Here is a 23,894-nt window from a genome sequence, read left to right on the forward strand (position 1 = left end):
TTTCCCCGACTAGCCTTTACCACGCATGAGTTGCCATGCATTCTATTACAACGATTGTAATGGTACGCATGGTAGGGGCTATGCGTTGTAATGATGGTGAAGGCTATCGGCGTCGTTAAAGAAACTGAAATCATTCAGAATGACCTGCGAAGCGCCTTAGGAGTGAGGTAAGGGGGATTGGGCCTCGGGGGTACTGTTGTGGGGAGGGTGCGGGAGGTGGGGGGGTTAGGTTTTAGGGTGGGGGGAGTAGGAGTAAGGTGAGGGGGTCTGGAGGTGGAGGTTACTGTTTTAGGGAGGGGAGGGGGGTTAGGCTTTAGGGTGAGGGTAGGAGTAAGGTGAAGGGGATTGGGGGTTACTGTTTTAGGGAGGGGCAGGAGTAAGGTGAAAGGTATTGGATCTGGGGCACGGGGTACTGTTTTAGGGGGGGTGGGAGGGTGAGGGGTTATGTTTTAGGGCAGGGGTCGTTTTAGGGCTTGGGGGGTATTGGGCCTGGAGGGGGTTATGTTTTAGGGAAGGGGGTGGTTTTCAGGTTAAGTGCAGGGGTGGTTGGGGGACTGTTTTAGGGAAAAGGAGGGGGGGGAGGTTTAAGGGGATTAGGGTGGGGGATTTGGTCTGGTAGGTATTGTTTTAGGGCAGGGGTGGTGGTTTTTGGGTTTGGGGTTATTGGGCCTGGGAGGGGGGAGTCATCGACATCAATTCACCAAAATGCCAGGGGTAGCAGAAGTGACATCACACGCCACGCCATTTGACGTTTATTTTGACTCACATACCCAGATATTCACACACTCTCTTTCACATAAACACACTCTTACCTGCAAGCATGCATACAACATACATCTAAAAGGATTCTTAGGCCCATATTTATACTTTTTGACGCAAAACTGCGCCAACGCAGTTTTGCGTCAAAAAAATTAGTGCCGGCTAACGCCATTCTGAAGCGCCATGCGGGCGCCGTATTTATTGAATGACGCCGTCTGGTGTGCGTTAAAAAAAACGACGTACACCAGGCAGCGCCGGCGTAGGGGGATATGGAGCTTGGGCTTCAAGAAATGGGGCAAGTCAGGTTGAGGCAATTTTTTCGCCTCAACCCGATTTGCGCCATTTTTTTTCACTCCCAACCCCCATAGAAATGACTCCTGTCTTAGCAAAGACAGGAGTCATGCCCCCTTGCCCAATGGCCATGCCCAGGGGACTTCTGTCCCCTGGGCATGGTCATTGGGCATAGTGGCATGTAGGGGGGCACAAATCAGGCCCCCCTATGCCACAAAAAAAAAAAAAAAAAAAAAAAACACTTACCTGAACTTACCTTAATTTCCCTGGGATGGGTCCCTCCAGCCTTGGGTGTCCTCCTGGGGTGGGCATGGGTGACAGGGGGTGTCCCTGGGGGTATGGGGGGGCACCTGTGGGCTCCTTCAGAGCCCACAGGTCCCTTAACGCCTGCCTTTTGCAGGCGCTAAAAAACGGCGCAAAAGCGGCCGTACGTCATTTTTTTTGACCCGCCCACTCCCGGGCGTGATTTTTGCCCGGGAGTATAAATCCCACACACATGCCTCGGAGTCTATTTTTTTAGACGGGAACGCCTACCTTGCATATAATTAACGCAAAGTAGGTGTCCACGCTAAAAAATGACGCTAACTCCATGGACTTTGGCGCTAGACGCGTCTAACACCAAAGTATAAATATGGAGTTAGTTTTGCGTCGAAATTGCGTAAAAAAAAAACGACGCAATTTCGGCGCAAACGGAGTATAAATATGCCCCTTAATTACCTTAGATATACCTTAGCTGTCAGACTGGGTCATATTCCACCTAATTGTACTCCATTTTTATTACACAAATAGTGAATAATATTATTCACTATTTGGGTAGTACATAAAGACAGGAAACAAGAAAAGTGGGTCTCCAACCGAAGTCCATGAGGACGAGCTGCCCCTGTGTTCCAGGACTAATTTTGCCACCTCTGAGGCCAGGGGTCGAAAGGCATCCCAGGGGTTGCAAAGGGCAAGCCAGGGGTTCCAGCTGTGACCCCTGGCTACCCCTAAATGACGCCATAAAACATAACCCCCCACGCCCCCACATCCCCTTGCCTAAAAACAGTACCCCCACCCCCAGACCAAATCCCCCCCTCACCTTACTTCTACCCCACCATAAAACCTAACGCCCCCACCCCGCCCCTCCCTAAAACAGTAATTCGTTGTAAAGGCATACGTGGTATGGCATATGCATAGTAATGGCATTCTGTTGTAACGCACTCGTTGCAACGGAATGCGGGGACCCCTCCCTCCCCCAGCTGAGTACAGTTGCCATTTGTCATGTTGAGAAGGAACATCAAGGAATCGCATTGTGGCTTTATTAGGTTCTTAATTGGCTTTCTATACCGTGGTAGGTGCAGCTCCATGTATCTATCACACTGATGTCATAAAAGGTCATCGCAACATGTGAATCACCACCTGCGCTTGCAGGCTTACCCTTCAAACCACATGGCATGACATTTATTGTTTCTGACCCCCCAACACAAATTAGGTCCCCATGGTTAAAGGCAAAGCACTGGAAGGCAAATGCAGTTTTGCTTCCAAAAAGCAAAAATCACAATCCCAGTCTGCGAGTAGAATAAGAACCCTAACGTCGTAAGGAGAGTGTGAAGAGGCAACATCTAAAGTAAATTGTTTCCAAATATAAAAGATAAACATTTGCTGTGTGAATGACACCGGAAAGCTGATGCAGTGCTGGCCGCCTGGACGGTACAGCACATGCTGATTCTGTCGCCTTCCTCTGCTCTCCATGTCAGGAAATGTATCATTAGTCAATTCATCCCACTGAAGGTCTCGGTAATTTCAGGACCTGCCGCAATGGAGATAGATCTTGAATTTCAGAGAAGAAACCCTGTCTCCTAATGAACTACCAACCCAGCCCCGAGATTAGCTCTTCCACACACAGCACTTAGTCACAGTTCGATCTTCCCTGTCTGTTGCTCCCAGATTGCTCAGAAGAACTTCCTTTCCTAGAGGGTTGATTGACGCTGTTCCAGAATTCTGGCTTCTGTGCTAGATTTCCAGTCCCCTAGAGTTGACTGGCACCACTCTTGCTCTCTGGTTGCTGAGGTGGGCTTCTGGTCCCGGGTGGCTGATCGTTGTCGGACTTGTTTCTGATGAAGATGCCCTCTTTACGATGTGACACAATGTACTGGTTAGCTTGGCTGGCTGATGCTATTCATCCAGAATAAAAAACAAGAAATATGATTCGGAGTGTGTTACACAGAATTTTCTTGTAAGGCTTTCAATAGTTTTTTCAAGACAACACATTTAACATATAAAAGGTATAAAACTGGAGAGTGGGCACTACAGAGAAAGGGGGGCTAGGACGGGCCAGCAAAACATCTAGACATACAGTTTCGTAGGCAATTGGTTCATCTATTGTGTCTATTTGCCTGCTGCTATTTTCAAGACAGAAAATACTGCTTTGACTCCATCATGAGCACCGGGCTGTGTGTGAGATCAAGGGAAGCACCACAAGAGTCCACTGAAGGAGAACTCAGGCTTAATTTATGACCGGGATACCTCTGGACGACTACTAACTGACTTAGTAAAGTTGAGTTATTGTATGCATAAACAAAATTAATAACATTTACTAATAAAACAGAATGGGCATGAGGGAGAGGTAGAACTTTACCCACAATTAGTTTGAAACACATGGAACATAATTGCAGGAGTGTTAATATGGAAGAAAGGAGTACAGATTATGATTTCTCTTAGTGACAGTCCTTCAAGTACACTGGTGGTCTAACTGGATGTGCCACCCACTGTATGGAGTTTAATTCATGGGAAGAGCCTCTATCCTCCTGCTAATATCAGATAAGATTTTATCTCAGGCCATCTGGAGTATGAATTGATTAGAATTACTACATATGGAGTAGATATTTCTCCAGAAAAAGGGCCAATTATGTACAGGGCTAGAACATTCCATGGTTTATGCGTCTGCATAGGAGGTTTACCAGTGTCTAGGATTTTATCACTTTCGTTGCATATTACACAATCTCTTCGTTGCATGTTGCACATGCCAGGCCTCCAGAAATTCATCCTTAATCGGTCTTTTGTTTTAGAGTCCCCAAAGTGGCCTTTGTGAACCATGCTAATGAGCTGCTCCCTTATTTCCACAAGGGGAATTAACCTGCTGCCTCAGAATAAGCAGCCCTCCAACTCATCTTTCACATAATGATCGCACTCCTAATTTTGTCTTTAAGTCTACCCATCAATAATACACTTTCTCCCTTTGGCTTGGATGTCATCACTTTCTAACTTCTCTTTCCATTAATTTTCTGTAATCACTCTATCAGTTACCGCGCAAATATTGGTTGCAGAAGAGCCCCCCATCTTGTTTTGCATCATCCTTCTATATGCCCTCCCCACTGGCTACTATGCTTGACACACAGTCAACGCTCTATTATTTAATCCAGAAATGTACTCCATGGAGATGGTGAATTCTTGTAAATTGACAATCCACCTTCTGATTTGGCTTGAGATGGAATCCAGCCACTTTTTCCTCAAAGATCTCTATCAACGGCTTATGGTCAGATATGACTTTGAACATGCTCCCCCCAAATAAAGTTCCTGAATTTGTGCAGAGCCCTGAAAACAGGTAAACCTTCCTTCTCTCACTGCATAATATTCTCAATGCAAGGGCATTGATCTCCTCACATTCCTCTGTCTCTTGTGACAATACCGCACCAAGACCTTTTGTAATCTCATCTGTGGTTATCATCACTTTTCTGCCTGCCACAAAAGAAATCAACTTGGGAGAGTGCCTCAAACTTCATTTTAACTCCTGAAACTCCTTTTCCTATTTGTCATCCCAAATGAAGTCTGCTCTAGCCTTCACTAGTACTCATGTTTGAAATGTCCTGCTTGCAGAATTTCTTATAAACTTGCAGTAGAACTCAATTATCCAGAGGAAGGATTTCAGCTAATTTTTGTTTTTGGGGGATGCTAATTTTATGATGGCATTTACTAGTTCTTCTCTTGGTTATATTCCACTGCTAATAAACGTGTGCCCTCAAGTATGTGATTTCCTCAGATGCAAATTTGCATTTTTCAACTCAGTCAGCCCAAACTCTTTATGTTTTCCTAACACCCTGTTGACTCTTTCATTGTGTTCAGCTGCAGGGACGCCACTACCAGTACATCGTCTTGACAGTAGTAGACTCTTGGTATGATACATAGTAAGGAGAACATGGCTCTCTGAAACACGGATGCAGCAGACATCAACCCAAAGGACATTTGCTTGAATTTGTACATGTTTAAGGGTGTAATAATGGAGGTGAGGTCCTATGACTCGTGGTGTACGCATACCCGGTAATACGCTGAGGCTAAATCTAGAGTGGAGAAGATCTGGGCTCCTTTGAGTGCTGTGAACATCTCTGAAATGGTGGGTAAAAGAAATCTATTAACAACCACCTGTTTATTGAGGGCCCTCAGGTCCACAGACAGTCTTACTTAATTATCAGCCATATGCGCTACCACAATGGGTGCTAGCCATTCCGTAGCTTTAACAGGCTGTATTACATCTTGTTCACATAACTTTTCCAATTCCTTCTATACTGTATCTAGCACACTCACCAGTAACATACGGACTTCGGAAACTACTCGGATTGCATCATCTTTCAACTTTATCTTGTGGACATATATTTTGAGGCACCCTTATTTCTCTCAAAGAACTTCTGGGAATTTACTTACAAAATGTGTGTTTTTCTGGATGGTTTGTATGTGGTTTTGAGGACAAGCTTTTAGATCTAGGCATATCCCGAACATCTTTTGCACAGGCCATCACATGATGTTATCACCCTTTTCAGATGCATGCACTTTGGTTTGAGCTTCTCTACCTTGGTGCTCAGTTCTACTAATCAGTTCTCCCCCATACCCGCCGGGTTGTATGTCCATTTCACGCAGTGAGGTATTGTTCATAAAGTTTTCATTAAAGTCTTTTTCAGAAATGACTGTCAATCTGGAACATGAGTAAAGCATGGCTTCCACATTCACATCTTCAGTTTTAACCATATCTTTTGGATTATTATCTCTCCAAGATAGTGCTTATTCTGGGTAAGAAATGGTGATATACTTTTCTTTATACAGATTTCAAAAGCATTTAAATCTCTTGAGTGATCATCACTTAATTCTGGGAGGTGTTCAAGGATTTCTTGCTCTTCAGCCCACAAGAAATGCAACAGTAGTGTCACTTTTTTCTCAATACTTTCATTAGGACCCCAGACAATAACATTGTCTGAAAAAAACCTTTTTCCACTCCAGTTACTCAAAATTATCAGTTTTTCCTAGGGTTCACTGTAAAAAAAGAAGTTGGGGTAATATTTTGATGGGTATATATTTGACCTTGAAATACAAATTTAACAAAGTGAAATGTAGTAGAGTGGAATGAAATGCAAAACAAAATACTGTGATCACAATGGCAAACATCTACATGCATATAGACTCCTTTCAGTTGTGCTCATCACTGTCACGTCCTGATGAACCACCACCAGTGTGTGGATAACTGACATCTTCTGGTGATCCACTGTAAGTGCGTGGATCACTGATTGAAAATAAAGTTCTCCTTTGCTTTCACCAATGCTGAGAAATTAATGTGAAATGGATAAAATGCCTTCTGAGGAAACCCTGTAGGTGAAGCACTCCAGATTGCTCTGGGAAAGGCTCTGTCCCATAAAGTTCCTTCATTGATTGACAGGAACAGAAATCTGTGATTAATGAACACGAAGTAGTGGAGGGAGGGAAGAAGGGATATCTCTGAAGAGGATTCAATGAACGCCAGAAAAGGAACTGGGAGAATAGGTGAGTGTTTGCTTTAACTCTTCACTTCTGCTCAGAGCATCAATATGCTATCCCATATGTGAAGAGACGTGAATCTCCTCACAGGCGCATGAATCCCTTCACGGGAGTGAGCAGAACTCTTCACAAACAGGTCAGGATGATGGTTCTCGCTGACAGCTTCTGTCAGGCAGGCTCTGTGCTTGCCTGTCCTCTTGTGAGGAGACACAGATATCCTAGCATGCGCATGTAGCTCTAAAATAAGTGTATGTTGGCGGAGAGTGGCTTAGCACTTGTGTTGATATATACCACTCATTGCAAACATCTCCAGTCGCTCGATCTCATCTGCAACGTCTGCCAGTTAGGCACGTCACCCAAATGGCATTGCTCACTGATGTACAAAGGTGCTTTTAAAATTAGACGTCAGTAAGAAGGTTCTAAATAATTTATGTCACGCAAACTAGATGCCTGATTCAACCTCACACTGCTTAATGCTTGTCGGGTAGAACAGATATATACACAAAAAAAACTCAGTCTCTTGTTAGTGCCAGTCTCTCTGCTCCACTTCACGCTTGTTAGCTGCCATACTTTCTCAGGTTTCAGCAGTCAATATCATGTTGCGAGAGTGCCTTCCTAGGAAGGAGCAGCAATGGGAATGTTTTATACAGCTAAAGGCTCATGCAACGCATACTGCTGTCCTACACAGATCCTTTAACGTACCATTCCACAGCAGTACTCACAGTTTAATACTGAAGTCACAGCACCAATACTCAATATAGGTGCACTATTATCTGCAAGCAGCATGTTGGGGTGCCATTCAGCCTGATCATATCCTTGTCGCCTGTCTGAGATCGAGGGAAGTACCACAAGACTCCAATGAAAGAACTCAGGCTTTTTTCAGGACACCCCAGCCACAGCTTAGACACAGCTGACAGCTATAGAATTCTCCTCACAACTCTAGACATTCTACAGTACCTTCATTCAGAAAATTCCACTGCATGTAAAAGAGTGGGAATAAAGTGAGAGACATTGGAAGATACCACACTCTGTAAAATGACTTGTGATGAAATGCCCTCTCAAAGTCTTGTTCCCTCTCAATCTCTCCAACTTTCCAAAATAAAAATAGTGTCCATCCAAAGGCATTGTCAACAAATTGCCAATCACCTGATTGCATGCCTTCCGCCTGCTTACCTGCTCTCAAAGCAACATCGGCTTCAACTATAACAAATTTCCATTAATACCATTTCATGGTGGTTCCAATTGATCACGATCCCACCTTATTCCTCTTTTATCCCTCTACTCCCATGTAAGGTGTCTACAGATTACTAGTTCAGTATTCCAGCACCAGTACTTTACCCATAGCCTTTTTATGTCCAGGATTACCTGGCCTGTATTCTTGCTGCAATCAGCTTTGGGGGGGGGTGTGGGGGCTTAGAGGGGTTTTTAGGTGGCACCGTCTCTCTCACAATCCATAAAAGGAATGGTTGCATACATTTTCCTAGCCACTGCTGCTCTCAGCCCCTTCCATGATGATTTCTACATTTGAAGTAAAGCCATTCAACATTTATGCCCTTTCCCACAATAGTAATTTACAATCCTCCATAACTGATGAACTTGTTTGTCTTTGACCTGGATTTGTGGTAAAAGAAAGCTTTCTTTTATTTTTTTTTAAAGAAAATCAACAGACCAGTTTTGGGCACTGACATTCCATAGCTTAAAAAAATGTAAAAGAACAAGAAAGTCACATTGCTTCAGAAAGTAAAAGAATGTCCTTTCTAATTTTGCTAAACATTCACATCATTAAAGTTGTTCATTCCTAAATAATGGGCATAGAGGACCACATTTATATTAAAAAGTGAGGTATATGCACTCAAACGCTAACAGAGTACAGCCATACCCAACAAATAGCAATCACTGTCTATCAGGAAAGCCTCCAATGATCCAGTGCTTGATAGCTTTTTTTAAGGGATTGCTGATATGTCTGTGTGTAACTATACACTCTCTTTCCATGAATTTAATTGATGGATTTTCTGGGGCTCAATGGCAATACACCGGAAGAGGTGTGCTTTCCTTAAAAGGCTATAAAACAGAGTTTGCCAATTACCCTATTAATGTGGAACGAAATACAGTTCAGCTCTTACCACTCAATGTGAAAGAGTTGCATTTGTAACACTGTGAACTAATGCTAAAGGACAAAAGTTTACATTTCAAGTTGTGCAACTATTAAAGTGCAAATGGAAATAAAAATGAAAAAAAAAACTTGTAAAGCAATGCCTTACAGGAGGTGGACACTTGAAAGATATTTGAGAATGGCGACTTTTTGAGTGTGGCATACCCCTTTTCCTGCATTGTGTGCCATTTGTGGCAATGAATGGTACAGCTCCCAGAGGAGGGTTCTGCAGGATGGCTTATGGAGCCCTGATTTACTCAATTCAATTATTTATTGAGGGTGTGCTCCTATTGATCTGCTGGCCTTTAAGAATAAATTCCCGCTCCAATTTGGGGTTATTTTCAGGAAGTAAAAGCATCAGGTAAGATGAAAATGCAGAGGGACATGAGGTTTCTTTGAATGGATAGATCCCCATGTTGAGTAATATAGGCGCATTCCGTGTGTTGACGAAAGGGCTTCCACACAAGCAGTTCCTGTACTGGGCTAGTGTGAGACAGGCTTTCTTTGAGATACTGGAGCATCTAAAAGGCTGCTCTAAGAAACCCGGAGAGCTGACAGTGCTTCGCCAATCGCCAGAAGACTGTCCCTTGAAGCAGAGGAGCAGCTTCCTGCATCTGCAGGCAACCAAAGAAAAACTGAGAGGGCCCAGGACCGTCAATATCTGATGCTGGACAGAACCACTGCACCTGTGTCTCCCAGCCTGACCCGAAGTGGGCCAACAGTGTTAGCGTAGTCTCCAGGCCTTCCAAGGATGAAGGCCACCTTGAGGTTGCCCACTGTGGACTTCCTGATGGCGTCTGCAGCCTCTTTCTGCAGGTCCCCCTCTACTGTGACTGCCTCCAGTGATGGAGACCTGATGGTCCACTGCACCTCTTTACCAGACGCCCTGGACCCAGGAGAAGAAGACCTACTGGTATTCTTATATCCCTGAGCCTCATGCGACCTTAGCCCACTTGCTGGTTCGGTCGGCCTGGAACCCCAGACCACGCCTGCAGCTTCTTCAGCAGGCCCCCCTCTACTGAGTCTGCCCCAGTTACGTAAACCATATGGTCCAAACCAACTCTGCACACGGCCGCCCAGAGCAAGGACAACAGGACCACTGATGTACCTATATCCCTGAGCATTGCAAGTGCTGAACACCCTTGCTGGTTCACCCAGACTGGTCCCCAAGTCCAAACTTGCAGCATCTTTCTGACCAAACTGATCCTCATTACCTTACACTGGGCACCCAAAGCTGAACTGTACTATGGCACCCGGCTGCCCCAGTGCTGCCTGAGGTAACCTTTTGAGGTGGCCTAGGACCCTGCCCTGTACTCACCCTAAGCCTAGAAGTTTGGTCCTGTAAGTTGCTGTGAAGTACCGGTTTGCCGTGAATGTTTTCTCTCCCATAGAGTAACATTGCAGCTTCAGAAAAATGCACTGTTGACTTTTTGGAACTGTATAGATTCTTAACTTGAAAAGTACTCGCATGATTCTGGTGATCTTGGTATCTAAAAGTATGTTTTTTTTTTAAAATAAATTTGTGTTGGATTTCTTTATTGAGTCTGAGTCTCGCTTATATGTGTGCTTTACATGCTCAGCACTACTCTCTGATATGCGTAACTACTTCGCCACAATACTGCAAAAGAGCATTTGGGGTGTCATTTGTGCCTCTGTAATTCCTCAGGTTTGCTTGGACACAGTGCACCTTTTTTTGGTCCACTATATAAAGAGCCAGCTTCCTACACCCATCAGCAAAAAAAAAAGGATTGGTTGGCCATCTCAGCACTGAACAAAGAATATCACAATAGGTCACCAGTTACTGGCCCTCAACAACTGCAAGTGAGGGAAATTCTCTACTCTGTAAAAGGGAGGTGCGAGTCCTCTGTGGCTTTGTATCTACTTGTCACCTGGGATTCATCAGACTTGCCAACCGTAGAATAATTTCCACGTATGATTGCAAGGACTGATGGGTCTCTGGCTCATGGGTGTGCAAGCAGCAAATGTGACATTCTCTACAGCTTGTTTTGAAACATAACCTAAAGGCTGCATTAACTGTAACATGGGGTTGCAGATAAATCCAGGACAACAGGGACGCAGTTCCCCACCCCTAGACTTTTCTGTTAAAATGTTAGTTTTCATATACATTAGTTGAAATGGGTCAACGGAAGTGAAAGAGCACTAAAAACTACTAGAATGTAAAAGGTTGTTGAGCTAATGCAGGGGAGTGGAACACTGTATCTTTGGTGTGACAGGGAGTCATCTGGTAACCTGTAGCAGTGCAGGAATTGGATTACTAGTAAGGGCTCAGGAAGGAAAACCCAAACTGCAGATGCAGAGGCTGGGCAGCAGCATGGAGGATTACCTGTCATGGCCAATCCTCTCTTGGAAGCACTGTGTTAGGTACATGGTATATGGGCTGGTGAGCAAAGCACAAAGTCAAGAATAGCATATGTGTGCAATATAAGATACAGCTCTCCCTCAATCTTTGGAAAAGCAATGGTATTTGAGAAAAACAGAGGAAAGAAAACAATCAAGAAAGGCTAAGAGCAGGAATTAGATGGCAAAGCCCTGAGAAGACATAAAAAAGTAATAGGAGAGAAAGACTGGGATTGGGAGGAATTAGAAAGAAGAGGGCATAAACTGAGGAAGATAAAGTAAGAAGAGGATGGGAGGCAAAAAGATAACAGCTATAGGGGATACAAGGAGTAAGAAGGGCAGAGGGTTAGTAAAAAATAGGAATGCTACATGGGTATGCAGAAAAAGAAAGTTTAATAAATTTGTGGTGAAAATGGGCAAAGCGGCAGGGAGGAAGAAATGAATTGTGAAGGGATGAGTGGGGAAAACAAAGTGAGTGAAGGAAAGGGGACAAAGGGCAGAGAGAAGTGTGAGGGGAGGAAAAACTAGGAGAAATGGAGATTAGTACACACGTAAAAGCGGAGAGGAAAATAGGCTGAAAGAGAGGCAGACGGTTTGAGTGAAGAAAACACAGAGAAGTGCAGAGAGGATGAAAAATGGATGGAGAGAAGATAGACAGGAAGGAGAACTCTCCTGTGAGGGAGAAGATGAACAAGCAATGATAAGTACAAGGAGGAGAAGGTGTAAGAGGGATTGAGGAAATAACTAATTTATTAAAGACTTGCCACATTAAAAAAAAAACAGGGACTGATTTAGAGTTCGGGGGGCAACATATTACGCTGCAAATGTGACAGAGTTCCTTGTCTGCCAAACTGATGGTCTACCTGCGATACTTAGGTCAGGAGGACAGCCAGCTTTCCACTGATGGAGACCCCATTGGCTCTGTGGACCGAAAGCTTCCTCAAACAGGCCGATGGAGGAGGGGTGTGGGAGAAAGGGCATTACACCGCCCACTCTGTTTAGGGTGGATGGTGTGAAGTCCCTATTTCCATCACCACCAAGTAAAACGAGGGCAGTGAGAATGAGGGGGGAAAAAACAATCATCTATGGCAGTTGTCCACCATACTTTTTGTACCTTGACATGAACTTCCATGATGGTGGTTCCTGTCAAGACAAGATTCAGAGATCACCAAAGGGTAGTCTGTCAGAGTGGTGGATGTAATTGCCCTTTCATGCCAATGGACGGAGTACAATCCAGCAAACTGTAGGTCATACCATAGGTTATGTTGTTTTTAGAAATGGAATAGCCATAAATTAGCCCTCCATAAATGTGGATTTGTTGCAGCTGCCCAGGCTCGAACTTGGTCCAATTGGACCCCGACTTCATTTTGCATTTTTGGGAACCGGACTGCAATGTGAGAGTGAGATGGTGAGTGAAGTGGATGAATGGAAAGACACCCACTCCACAGAGACAGAAATGGGAAACACAAAGTTATAACAAAGCTCACCTGAGCCTTATGAAGGGCTACTGGTTTTTACTTGCCACTGGGACAAAGTGAAACGCCAAACTAGCCACCGGCTGCTGTCTGATAAACCCTTTATTCTGAGGCTAAGAATAAAAAGCAGTTTAGATACAAGGACTGACTCTTGCTAAGACTTGTGACAATATAAAGGTAATTGCAAAAGCCTACATAATTCAGCAGTTGCCATCTAAGTGGCTTCTGGTCAGAGGTGTTCTGATGGGTATGTTTGTGTTGCCCAAAGATATTGCTCCATGTGACCTTGCATCACCTTTGAGAGGAGTACTGAACCGGCTTAACAATGCACATCATCTGTGTACGAAGGCTTACCAGAGACAGTGATCCCACAGCACAATAAAGGTACCAATGGAAATAGAGTGGCAACTGAGGAAAAAACCCATGGGTGCTGTTGGGGGCTGACAGCTAGCAAGTGGCTGAACTTTTCATTATTGTTACCTGTATACTAGTTTGAACTGATAAATTAATCTGCATTTATATTTATTTTTAATAAAGTTGAACATGTTTACTTTGAAGAAGGTTGCACTAAATCACAAGACTATTTTCTGGCCAAGAGCCTACTGTAAAAAGTAGACTAGCTACAAAACAGACCCTTCTGTGATAGAAGTAAAAATATTCATTACTTGAATATGACGAGCAATGTGTGGGATTCAAATGCAGGTGAAACAAAGTTGTGGTGAGTGATCAGGTTGTGGAATCTGGTTCAGAGAGTAGACAGCGACAGCCTCACAAAGCAGTACAAGGTACCACACAAAGTGAAATTGTACATCGGAGAGCTGGTGGCATAGTTCCTTGATTTTCTCAGCCCTCAATGTTTTTCTGAGCTACAAACGAACGTAGGTGATAGGGTGGTACTAGTTAACTAAATACACATATACAACTATATAGTTTTGTTCTTCACTAATACTTAATTGGGTGACAATTCTGTTGATTTATTTGAAGTAGAATAAAAATGTCCCTTTGCCCCCAACCTCGTCCGTCTACAAAGAAGTGGCCAACAGCTCGTTCAACCCACACCAAATTAACCCTCACCTTATTATATTTTCTTTTTATGTTATGGTCTCAACTCTCAAATCACCATATATCCTCTTTCACTATGCCCTTGAATGTAACCCCTAGTCTTACTACTGTCTTTTCTCTAAAATATAAAATGTATCTGGTAAAATCTCTTACTCGTTCTACATATGCCTTTCCCTCTTCCAGGACGTATGCTCTCTTTCCAGATATATTATATACTTTTTCACCCAAATTTCTTTATTGTTGTATACCTCCTAGTGGTATAGGCTGCATGAGCCTGGTCAGCTGAACATTCCAATTAGTCACTTGTTGACTTGCATGATGAAGCTTCTTCTGTGCTTCCTGCAGACACAAGGAGGAAAAAAAATAAACATGAATTACTCAACAAAACTAAGGACATCATGCGGATTAGGAAACTGGACTTTCAGGTGCATAAAAACTAAATTGTATGGTATTTTTAAGGGAACAACAAACAAAGAAGTGGTCCCTCAGTCAGTGCTGACACTTTCCACTTGACCGTGCCTACCCTACTGAGAAGTCCATTCACAAACAAGGTAAATTTACAAGTCACTAGTATGTGCCTACAATTTTTTTTTATGAAAAAAATTTTTAAATAACAAAAAACCCTAAAGACAATGCACCCAAATTATAAATATCAGGGCGAGGTTTTCCCTAAACTGGCAGTTTTTCATCAGCAGAAAATCCACCATTTTACCATTTGAATTAAGGTGGAAATGCATGCTTTTTTTCTCCACACGCCCAAATTCCGTCCTGAAATATGAGTGGTTATAGAGAATTTGCCACGCCCAATTTGCAAACGTATCCCACCTATTTTGGTGACAAAATCTAACCAAGCAAATATGGTGTGAAATACTTTGTGAACATTCAGAAAGCTATAAGTTTGTGGGTTTCCCATTCAAAATTACCAACAAAACCCATTCTATGGGAAAGCCCTATTTCCATCCCCAATTGTATACATTTAGCTACATGTGGGTGCCCGGGCAGGCACCAGGGCTTTATTAAAACAATTTTATGATAATCACTTTTGTTAAACATTGCAATGTGTGAATTTATATAATATACATTTTATTACAATTATCACTTCTGCTTTATATGCTGACCCCTTGATAAAGCCACAAAGCTCACTTTTTATATTTTGGTGTTCTGACCCTTTGACAAAGTTAGTAGGTCTGCCTTACTTAAAATGAAACCTTTTATATTGTCACATCGTATGGTCTCCTATGCATGCCAGTGGAGGTTGGGTGCAGGGCCTGGCCTTAGGTCAAGTAAAAGCGCCCTACCCCACGCTGTGCTACTGAACGGAATGACACCAAATTTGGTCGGAAGTTACACCTTGCTCTATAATATGTTCTTCTTAGGATGTGGTGTAAATCCATTCAGTATTTTGTTTTTTAAAATTAGGGATCATAAATATTTGTATATCTGGATGAATGGACTCAGGCCAATTTGCTCCCATGGGAGACCTGCTCCCTTGGCTGCCTACAATGTGAAGAAAAATAGAAAAATTATGCTGACAGCAATTACAGGGCTTGGGGATTTAGTCCTCTGTCCGAAGTTTAATTTAAAAAAAATATATATATATTTGGAAAATGTCACTTACCCAGTGTACATCTGTTCGTGGCATGAGACGCTGCAGATTCACATGCTGTGCATATCCCGCCATCTAGTGTTGGGCTCGGAGTGTTACAAGTTGTTTTTCTTCGAAGAAGTCTTTTCGAGTCACGAGATCGAGGGACTCCTCCCATTTCGGCTCCATTGCGCATGGGCGTCGACTCCATCTTAGATTGTTTTCCCCGCAGAGGGTGAGGTAGGAGTAGTGTATATAGTAATAGTGCCCATGCAATGGAGTAAGTATGTATGTACATAATGTGACTAAAAGTGATATATTTACAAATGTACAAGTTTTATTTTTTCAACTTATAACGGCTACAGGCTCCCGGGGAGGTGGGAGGGCGCATGTGAATCTGCAGCATCTCATGCCACGAACAGATGTACACTGGGTAAGTGACATTTTCCGTTCGATGGCATGTGTAGCTGCAGATACACATGCTGTGCATAGACTAGTAAGCAGTTATCTCCCCAAAAGCGGCGGCTTAGCCTGTAGGAGTTGAAGTTGTTTGAAATAATGTTCTTAATACTGCTTGTCCTACTGTGGCTTGTTGTGTTGTTAACAAATCCACGCAGTAATGTTTAGTGAATGTATGAGGCGTAGACCATGTGGCTGCCTTACAGATTTCTGTCATTGGTATATTTCCTAGAAAGGCCACGGTGTGGTGCCTTTCTTTCTAGTGGAGTGTGCCTTTGGTGTAATAGGCAGTTCTCTCTTTGCTTTAATATAGCAGGTTTGAATACACTTAACTATCCATCTGGCAATGCATTGTTTGGATATTGGATTCCCTGCATGAGGTTTTTGGAAAGCTACAAACAATTGTTTTGTTTTGCGAATTTGTTTGGTTCTATCAATGTAATACATTAGTGCTCTTTTTATGTCTAATGTATGTAATGCTCTTTCAGCTACAGAATCTGGTTCTGGAAAGAACACTGGGAGTTCTACTGTTTGATTTAAGTGGAACGGTTATATGACTTTTGGCAAAAATGTGGGATTTGTGCGTAGAACTACTTTGTTTGGTATTTGTATAAAGGGTTCTTGTATGGTAAAGGCTTGTATTTCACTTACTCTTCTGAGAGATGTGATAGCTATTAGGAAGGCTACTTTCCAGGTTAAGTATTGTATCTCACAAGAGTGCATGGGTTCAAATGGTGGACCCATGAGTCGTGTTAATACAATATTGAGGTTCCACGAAGGAACTAGTGGTATTCTTGGTGGAATAATCCTTTTTAGACTCTCCATGAATGCTTTTATGACTGGGATTCTGAATAGTGAAGTTGAATGTGTAATTTGCAGATAGGCCAAAATTGCTGAGAGATGTATTTTAATGGATGAAAAAGCTAACTTAGACTTTTGTAAGTGTAGTAAGTAGCTTACAATGTTTTTCGCGGATGCGTGTAATGGTTGAATTTGATTATTATGACAGTAATAAACAAATCTTTTCCATTTATTTGCGTAGCAATGTCTTGTAGTAGGTTTTCTAGCCTGTTTGATGACCTCCATACATTCTTGTCTAAGGTCTAGATGTCTGAATTCGAAGACTTCAGGAGCCAGATTGCTAGATTGAGCGATGCTGGATTCGGGTGTCTGATCTGTTGTTTGTGTTGAGTTAATACATCTGGTCTGTTTGGCAGTTTGATATGAGGAATTTCCCATTTGTGGATCTGTTGGTGATCCCGACTGAGATTGTCGGCTAACTGGTTTTGAATTCCTGGTATGTATTGCGCTATTAGGCGAATGTGATTGTGAATCGCCCAATGCCAGATGTTTTGTCCTAAGAGACACAACTGTGTTGAGTGTGTCCCTCCCTGTTTGTTTAGGTAATACATTGTTGTCATGTTGTCTGTTTTGACAAGAATGTGTTTGTGGGCTATTAGTGGTTGAAAGCTTTCAACGCTAGAAACACTGCTAGTAATTCTAACTGATTTACATGAAGTTGTTTCTGCTGAGTGTCCCATTGTCCCTGGATGCTGTGTTGGTTGAGGTGTGCTCCCCACCCTATCATGGAAGCATCTGTTGTGATCACGTATTGAGGCACTGGGTCTTGGAAAGGCCGCCCTTGGTTTAAATTTATAGGATTCCACCATTGAAGCGAGGTGTATGTTTGGCGGTCTATCAACACTAGATCTTGAAGTTGACCCTGTGCTTGTGACCATTGTGTTGCTAGGCACTGTTGTAAAGGCCGCATGTGTAATCTTGCGTTTGGGACAATGGCTATGCATGATGACATCATGCCTAGTAGTTTCATCACTAATTTTACCTGAAAACTTTGGTTTGGGTGCATGCTTTGTATTACGTTTTGGAATGCTTGTACCCTTTGTGGACTTGGAGTGGAAATCCCTTTTTTTGTGTTGATTGTTGCTCCTAAGTATTGTTGTATTTGACACGGCTGTAAGTGTGATTTTTGGTAGTTTAGTGAGAACCCTAGTTTGTGAAGGGTTTCTATGACGTATTTTGTGTGCTGAAGACACTGTTCCTGCATGTTGGTTTTGATTAACCAATCGTCTAGATACCGGAATACATGTATGTACTGTCTTCTGATATGGGCTGCTACTACTGCAAGGAATTTTGTAAATACCCTTGGTGCTGTTGTTATCCCGAATGGTAACACTTTGAATTGGTAATGTACTCCTTGGATTACAAAGCGTAAGTATTTCCTGTGTGAAGGATGTATGGGTATATGGAAGTACGCATCCTTGAGATCTAATGATGTCATGTAGTCTTGTTGTTTGAGCAAGGGGATTACGTCTTGAAGTGTCACCATGTGAACGTGATCTGATTTGATGTAAAGATTTAGTGTTCTGAGATCTAAGATGGGTCTCAGAGTCTTGTCCTTTTTGGGTATCAGAAAATACAGGGAATAAACACCTGTGCCTTTTTGGTGGTTGGGTACCAGTTCTATTGCATCCTTTTGCAACAACGCTTGGACTTCTAGGTGTAATAGATCGAAGTGTTGTTTGGACATGTTGTGTGTTCTTGGAGGCACATTTGGTGGTAATTGTAGGAATTCTATGCAATAACCATGTTGGATAATGGCTAGGACCCACAAGTCTGTTGTTATTTCTTCCCAGTTTTGGTAAAAATCTGTGAGTCCCCCCCCCCCCACCGGTGTTATGTGTTGGGGATTTGTGACACTGAAGTCACTGTTTATTTTGAGGGGTCTTTGGGCTTTGGAACTTTCCTCTAGTTTTAGGGAACTGTCCACCTCTGTATTGTCCCCGAAAGCCTCCTCTTTGATACTGGCCCTGGTATGTGGGTCTGGTTTGTGAGGTTGAGGGTTCTGTGCTTTGGGCCTGAAACCCCCCTCTAAATTGTGTCTTCCTAAATGTGCCTCTGCTCTGTGGGGAGTAGAGCGCGCCCATGGCCTTGGCCATATCCGTGTCCTTCTTTAGCTTCTCTATAGCTGTGTCCACCTCCGGCCCAAACAACTGCTGTCCATTAAAAGGCATATTAAGCACAGCCTGTTGGATTTCTGGCTTAAATCCGGAGGTGCGTAGCCATGCGTGTCTCCGAATAGTGACCGCTGTATTCACAGTTCTTGCAGCTGTGTCCGCTGCATCCATTGCTGATCGTATCTGGTTGTTTGAGATAATTTGGCCCTCTTCCACCACTTGTTGTGGACGCTTTTGGAACTCTTTGGGCAGATGTTCTATAAAGTGCTGCATTTCATCCCAGTGAGCCCTGTCATATCTTGACAATAACACCTGGGAATTGGCAATGCGCCATTGATTGGCCGCTTGTGCTGCAACTCTTTTCCCCGCTGCATCGAACTTTCGACTTTCTTCTGTCGGGTGGTGGTGCATCTCCAGAGTTGTGTGAATTAGCCCTTTTACGTGCTGCGCCTACTACTACTGAGTCAGGTCTCAGTTGTTGTGTGATGTATACAGGGTCTGTAGGGGGAGGCTTGTACTTTTTCTCCACCCTAGGTGTGATGGCTCTGCCTTTGACGGGTTCTTGAAATACTTGTTTCGCGTGTTTCAACATCCCTGGTAACATCGGGAGACTTTGGTACGACAAAGTATTAAATAAAAAGTCATCCTCAATGGGTTCAGCGTGCAGTGCCACATTGTGAAAAGCCGCTGGTCTGGACACCACTTGCGTGTAGGCAGTACTGTCCTCAGGTGGTGATGGCCTCGCTGGGTAGCAGTCTGGACTATTGTCAGATACTGGTGCATCATATAGATCCCATGCATCTGGGTCATCCTGGCTCATCCCTGTGTGCGTTGGAGATTGCATCATAGGTGGAGTTGCAATTGGTGATGGTTGCGGTGAGTGGTGTGGTGATGGTTGTGGCGAAAACCGTGGTGGAGTTACTTCTTTTGCCACCTTTGCTTTCGGTTGTTTCTCTGTGTCCTTGAAAGCAAGTTTTCTTTTCATCCTTATAGGAGGGAGAGTTCTTATTTTCCCTGTTTCCTTTTGAATATGGAGCCTTCTTTGGGTATAATCTGGCTCCCCTGCTTCTAGCTCTTGTCCAAATCTATGGCCTTGTAGCTGTTCTGAAAGGCCTTGTTCTTCGGAGTAGGAGCTTGTTTTTGGCTCCAAAGCTGGGTGTTTCGGTACCGAAACTTTTTCCACAGTCTTTTTCGGCTCCGAAGCCACTTTTTTAGGTTTCGGTGTGCCGATATCTCAGTGCCGACTTATCTCAGAGCCGGTCTCCCGGTGTTGGGTCTGGTCTGAGACAGGTTCTCGGTGTCGAGCCGGGATCTCGACCGGAGTCGAAAGACTTCTACACGTGCGTTCCCTTTTTCGGTGCTGATGATTGGTCACCAATTGTACGGGTTAAGCCATGGCCTGCCGGCGGTGGCGTCCCCTGGACCTTCATGATTTTGGCGTGAGTTTTGGTCGGGCAGGTTTACTCGCGGTTTTCGGCGCTTGCTCTGTTTCGGGCTCGTCCGAGTCCAAGTCAGCGATGGAGAAAGTCTCCTCTTCCTCAACGTCGCGGTGTCCTGACGGCGCCAATGCCATTTGAAGCCTTCTTGCTCTCCAGTCTCGTAGCGTTTTCTTCGACCGAAACGCCCGACAGGCCTCGCAGGTATCCTCTTTGTGTTCGGGGGACAAACACAAATTACAGACCAGATGTTGATCTGTGTAAGGATACTTGTTGTGGCATTCGGGGCAGAAGCGGAATGGGGTCCGTTCCATTAGCCTTGAAGATGCACGCGGTCGGGCCGACCAGGCCCCGCTGGGGAATCGAAGCCCCGAAGGGCTACTGGAGCTCTTCTTGATTCGGTATCGATCCTCGTTAACTAACCCGATACCGAATGTTAACAATACCGTCGAATTTTCCGAGATTTAACTAACTTTCCGAACCGAAACACGGAGCGAAGAGGAACACGTCCGAATCTGATGGCGGAAAGAAAACAATCTAAGATGGAGTCGACGCCCATGCGCAATGGAGCCGAAATGGGAGGAGTCCCTCGATCTTGTGACTCGAAAAGACTTCTTCGAAGAAAAACAACTTGTAACACTCCGAGCCCAACACTAGATGGCGGGATATGCACAGCATGTGTATCTGCAGCTACACATGCCATCAAACATATAATATACAGGAACAAAGATTACTTACAAGAAAGCACCTTCCATAAAAGATCAACTTGTGAAAAGTAATTTTGTTGAATAAGCACCACAAACTTGGTTGAATAAGGAGAACATAGGATTTTTCAAATGTTTATAGTGCAAAGCCTGTCAAATTGGTGAAAATAGAAAAGTAGTAAAACACACTATGGGACACACTTTGAAGAATAACCAAAAAATAATTTGTGAGACAACTTATGTGGTATATATATTGGGTTTAAAATATGTAGGCAGCACAATTTGTAAATTGAAGAAACCAATATTAGAACATATTAGAGCTGTCAACAACAATGACTTAAGTTATGCAATGGTGAAACATCATAGGCAGTGTCATGAAAAACATTGGCAGGCGATGCGCTATTTTGGAATAGCCCATGTCCCCGAAAATGAAAGATGGGGCAATAGAACACTAAAATTACATTGTTTGGAATCCAGATATATTATTAAATTAAAGACTAAGATTCCATTTGGTTTGAACAATGATGAAGAACCTTTTGTACATTTATGAGGAAATAAGTGGATAACGAGTAGAAGAAAGATATAACTGGAAACATTATTTAACAATTTCTCGCAGATATACACGAATGGACAGAGATTAAAAGATAAAGAAAAAGGAAACAACATGTATAGATCCTGGATATTGGTAACTATAAGAATGGAAATCATTGTTTTTAACTTACACAGGGCATATATGGGAACAACATTGTTGTCCACTCCCACACTTGTATAGAAACATGCTGTATAAAGAGTGATTAGGATTGTATAATTAAATGTGAAGTACATAAAAAAAGAGGACAATTGCTCTGATGTAATATTAATGGTACGAGAGACAAAGTATGATTATAGTAGGGTAAGATATTTATGTTAATGGGAAATAGTCCGGACACTTTATATTTGAGTTTTGACTCACCCTTCCCCTCTGTTTGTCCTAATAACATGTCATGAAGAAATAATAATTATGAACAATAGAAAAGCAGTCCGAGAAGAAATGATGAATACAACAAAATACAGAGTTGAATAATAATGAAAAATACAGTGTGGTAACAGATTAAGATCTGAAAGATGTTAGAAAAATGTCATACAAGGGATGTGGTAAGCATTATGAAAAGTTACAAATAAATGGGTGAAAAGGAAAGTCGCATATAGCAGTATAACATTAAAAAAACTACATGTCCCATAATGCAACAACTAGGAAATTAAAGGGACTATATAAGCATGGTGGATGGAGATAATGGCTACCTGTGATCAAGACCTGTTTGTTGTTGGAATGCGTTGGGTGGTGGAAGCACTTTTCTATGAAATAACAATAAAAAGCTGATACAAGGATTTCCTGGAGTGCGATGGTTAATTTTGCTGAAGAATTTATGGGAGTTTTGGTCGCTAACTCCTCCATCAGCACCGGCAGCAAGAGCACGCGATTTGGTATGCGGCCATTTGGTGATTGTTGGAATTAATCGCGGCGCCCGATAACAGTAGAAGTAAACATGGAGCACTCAAAGGAAAAAAGGATTCTGAAGTAGTTACATTGTAAAAGAAAGTCAATTGGTTTCTGTGTGGACTAAAGGTCACGGCAATCTCACACTACGAGGAGGCAAAGTGAAACATTTGTTACGGTCCATTTGTTAAACACCGTCGAAGCCTACTAAATAAAAGACAGTGGTGGCAGAAACATGGAGTGTTTTAAGGAGAAATAGCTCTGAAACTACAATATCGTCAATGATAATCAGCCTTTTTCGGCGTAGACAAAAGCTTTCTACAAAATATATATGGTGAAAAGGCAAAGTGAAACAACTGATACTATACCAAACACAGTAACGCTGAAGTTGGTTGACATAACAGTATTTGTACATACAATGGAATTGAAGTGCTAAATGAGCGAGGTCGGAGGACAGCGTTCGAATAGAAGTCTCCTTTCCCAAAGGTATGTTAATGAATTGGAATGTGCCAAATGTTACAAATACCTTTACAAAACTAATGCAGTCTAAATGAAGAATGCTGAAATAGACCGGGAAGTCAGGAGCTTGTAAAAGGAACATTTTAAATTGAAAACAATGTGCTGACACCCTGGAGTTTCTTGTATGTAAATTTAATGATTTCTAAATAGGCAGTGAGTGGGCAGAACTAAAACGAATGTGTGAATATCTCAGAGTATTGTTATTAAGGATATGGAAAGAAGGAGTAAATATACAAAGGTCATTAATTTGAAATGGAATAATAAGTGGAGTCAAACATATGAGTGGTTGCTTATGGTAATTTTTAACAGTTTATGTGAAAGAGAGAGGAAGAAGGGCGACATTTATAAACTTTGGTTGACTATATTACAGACTGTGGTAAAATGGAAGTGAGAGCAGCTAAAAGAAGACAAAAAGCAGAACTAATAATGTTTTGTGGAGAGACTAATACATCAACAAATATGGAAGTAACAAACCAGAAAGAGAAGGCATATATCTTGAAACAAGCTTTTTGGCAACTGGAAAAATTGCTAAAAAAAAAGAAGAGATTACTAAGAGTTGGGAAATTATAACATTGGAAAAATATATTGAAGTGGGACGAATACCTCCAGGCTTAAGGATTTTCACTTTACCCAATCAAGCTGACACCAAACCTGAGATGCTACAAGAATGGGGAGAGAATAGTATGCAATGCTCAAAGAATATGATTTTGATCATTATAAAATATGCTAAACAAAGTCTGGAAGAAATTTCAAAACAGATTATGGATACAGAAGAGCAAATTAAGAAAATGGAAGAGGAGGATGAAAGTTAAAAATTGAGACAACTAATGGAAACTAGACTTGATAGATATGAAACAGAATTAG

At 42.7% G+C, this 23,894-nt stretch overlaps 1 protein-coding gene across 2 annotated transcripts in view; it reads right to left on the reverse strand.

The window, feature by feature from the left end:
- Positions 1 to 2,326: 2,326 nt before the first annotated feature.
- Positions 2,327 to 23,894, reverse strand: part of LOC138287598 (differentially expressed in FDCP 6-like) — a 256,732-nt gene continuing 235,164 nt past the window's right edge. For both annotated transcript variants that reach the window (XM_069228170.1, XM_069228172.1), the window contains 2 exons: positions 14,124 to 14,214; positions 2,327 to 3,204 (listed from right to left, as the gene is read on the reverse strand). In XM_069228170.1, coding sequence (XP_069084271.1) covers positions 3,059 to 3,204; positions 14,124 to 14,214 — 237 coding nt within the window. In that variant the 3' untranslated portion in view covers positions 2,327 to 3,058. The remainder of the gene's footprint in view (positions 3,205 to 14,123; positions 14,215 to 23,894) is intronic.

Source organism: Pleurodeles waltl, chromosome 4_1 (genome assembly GCF_031143425.1).
Source record: "Pleurodeles waltl isolate 20211129_DDA chromosome 4_1, aPleWal1.hap1.20221129, whole genome shotgun sequence".
NCBI classification, from domain to species: Eukaryota; Metazoa; Chordata; class Amphibia; order Caudata; family Salamandridae; genus Pleurodeles; species Pleurodeles waltl.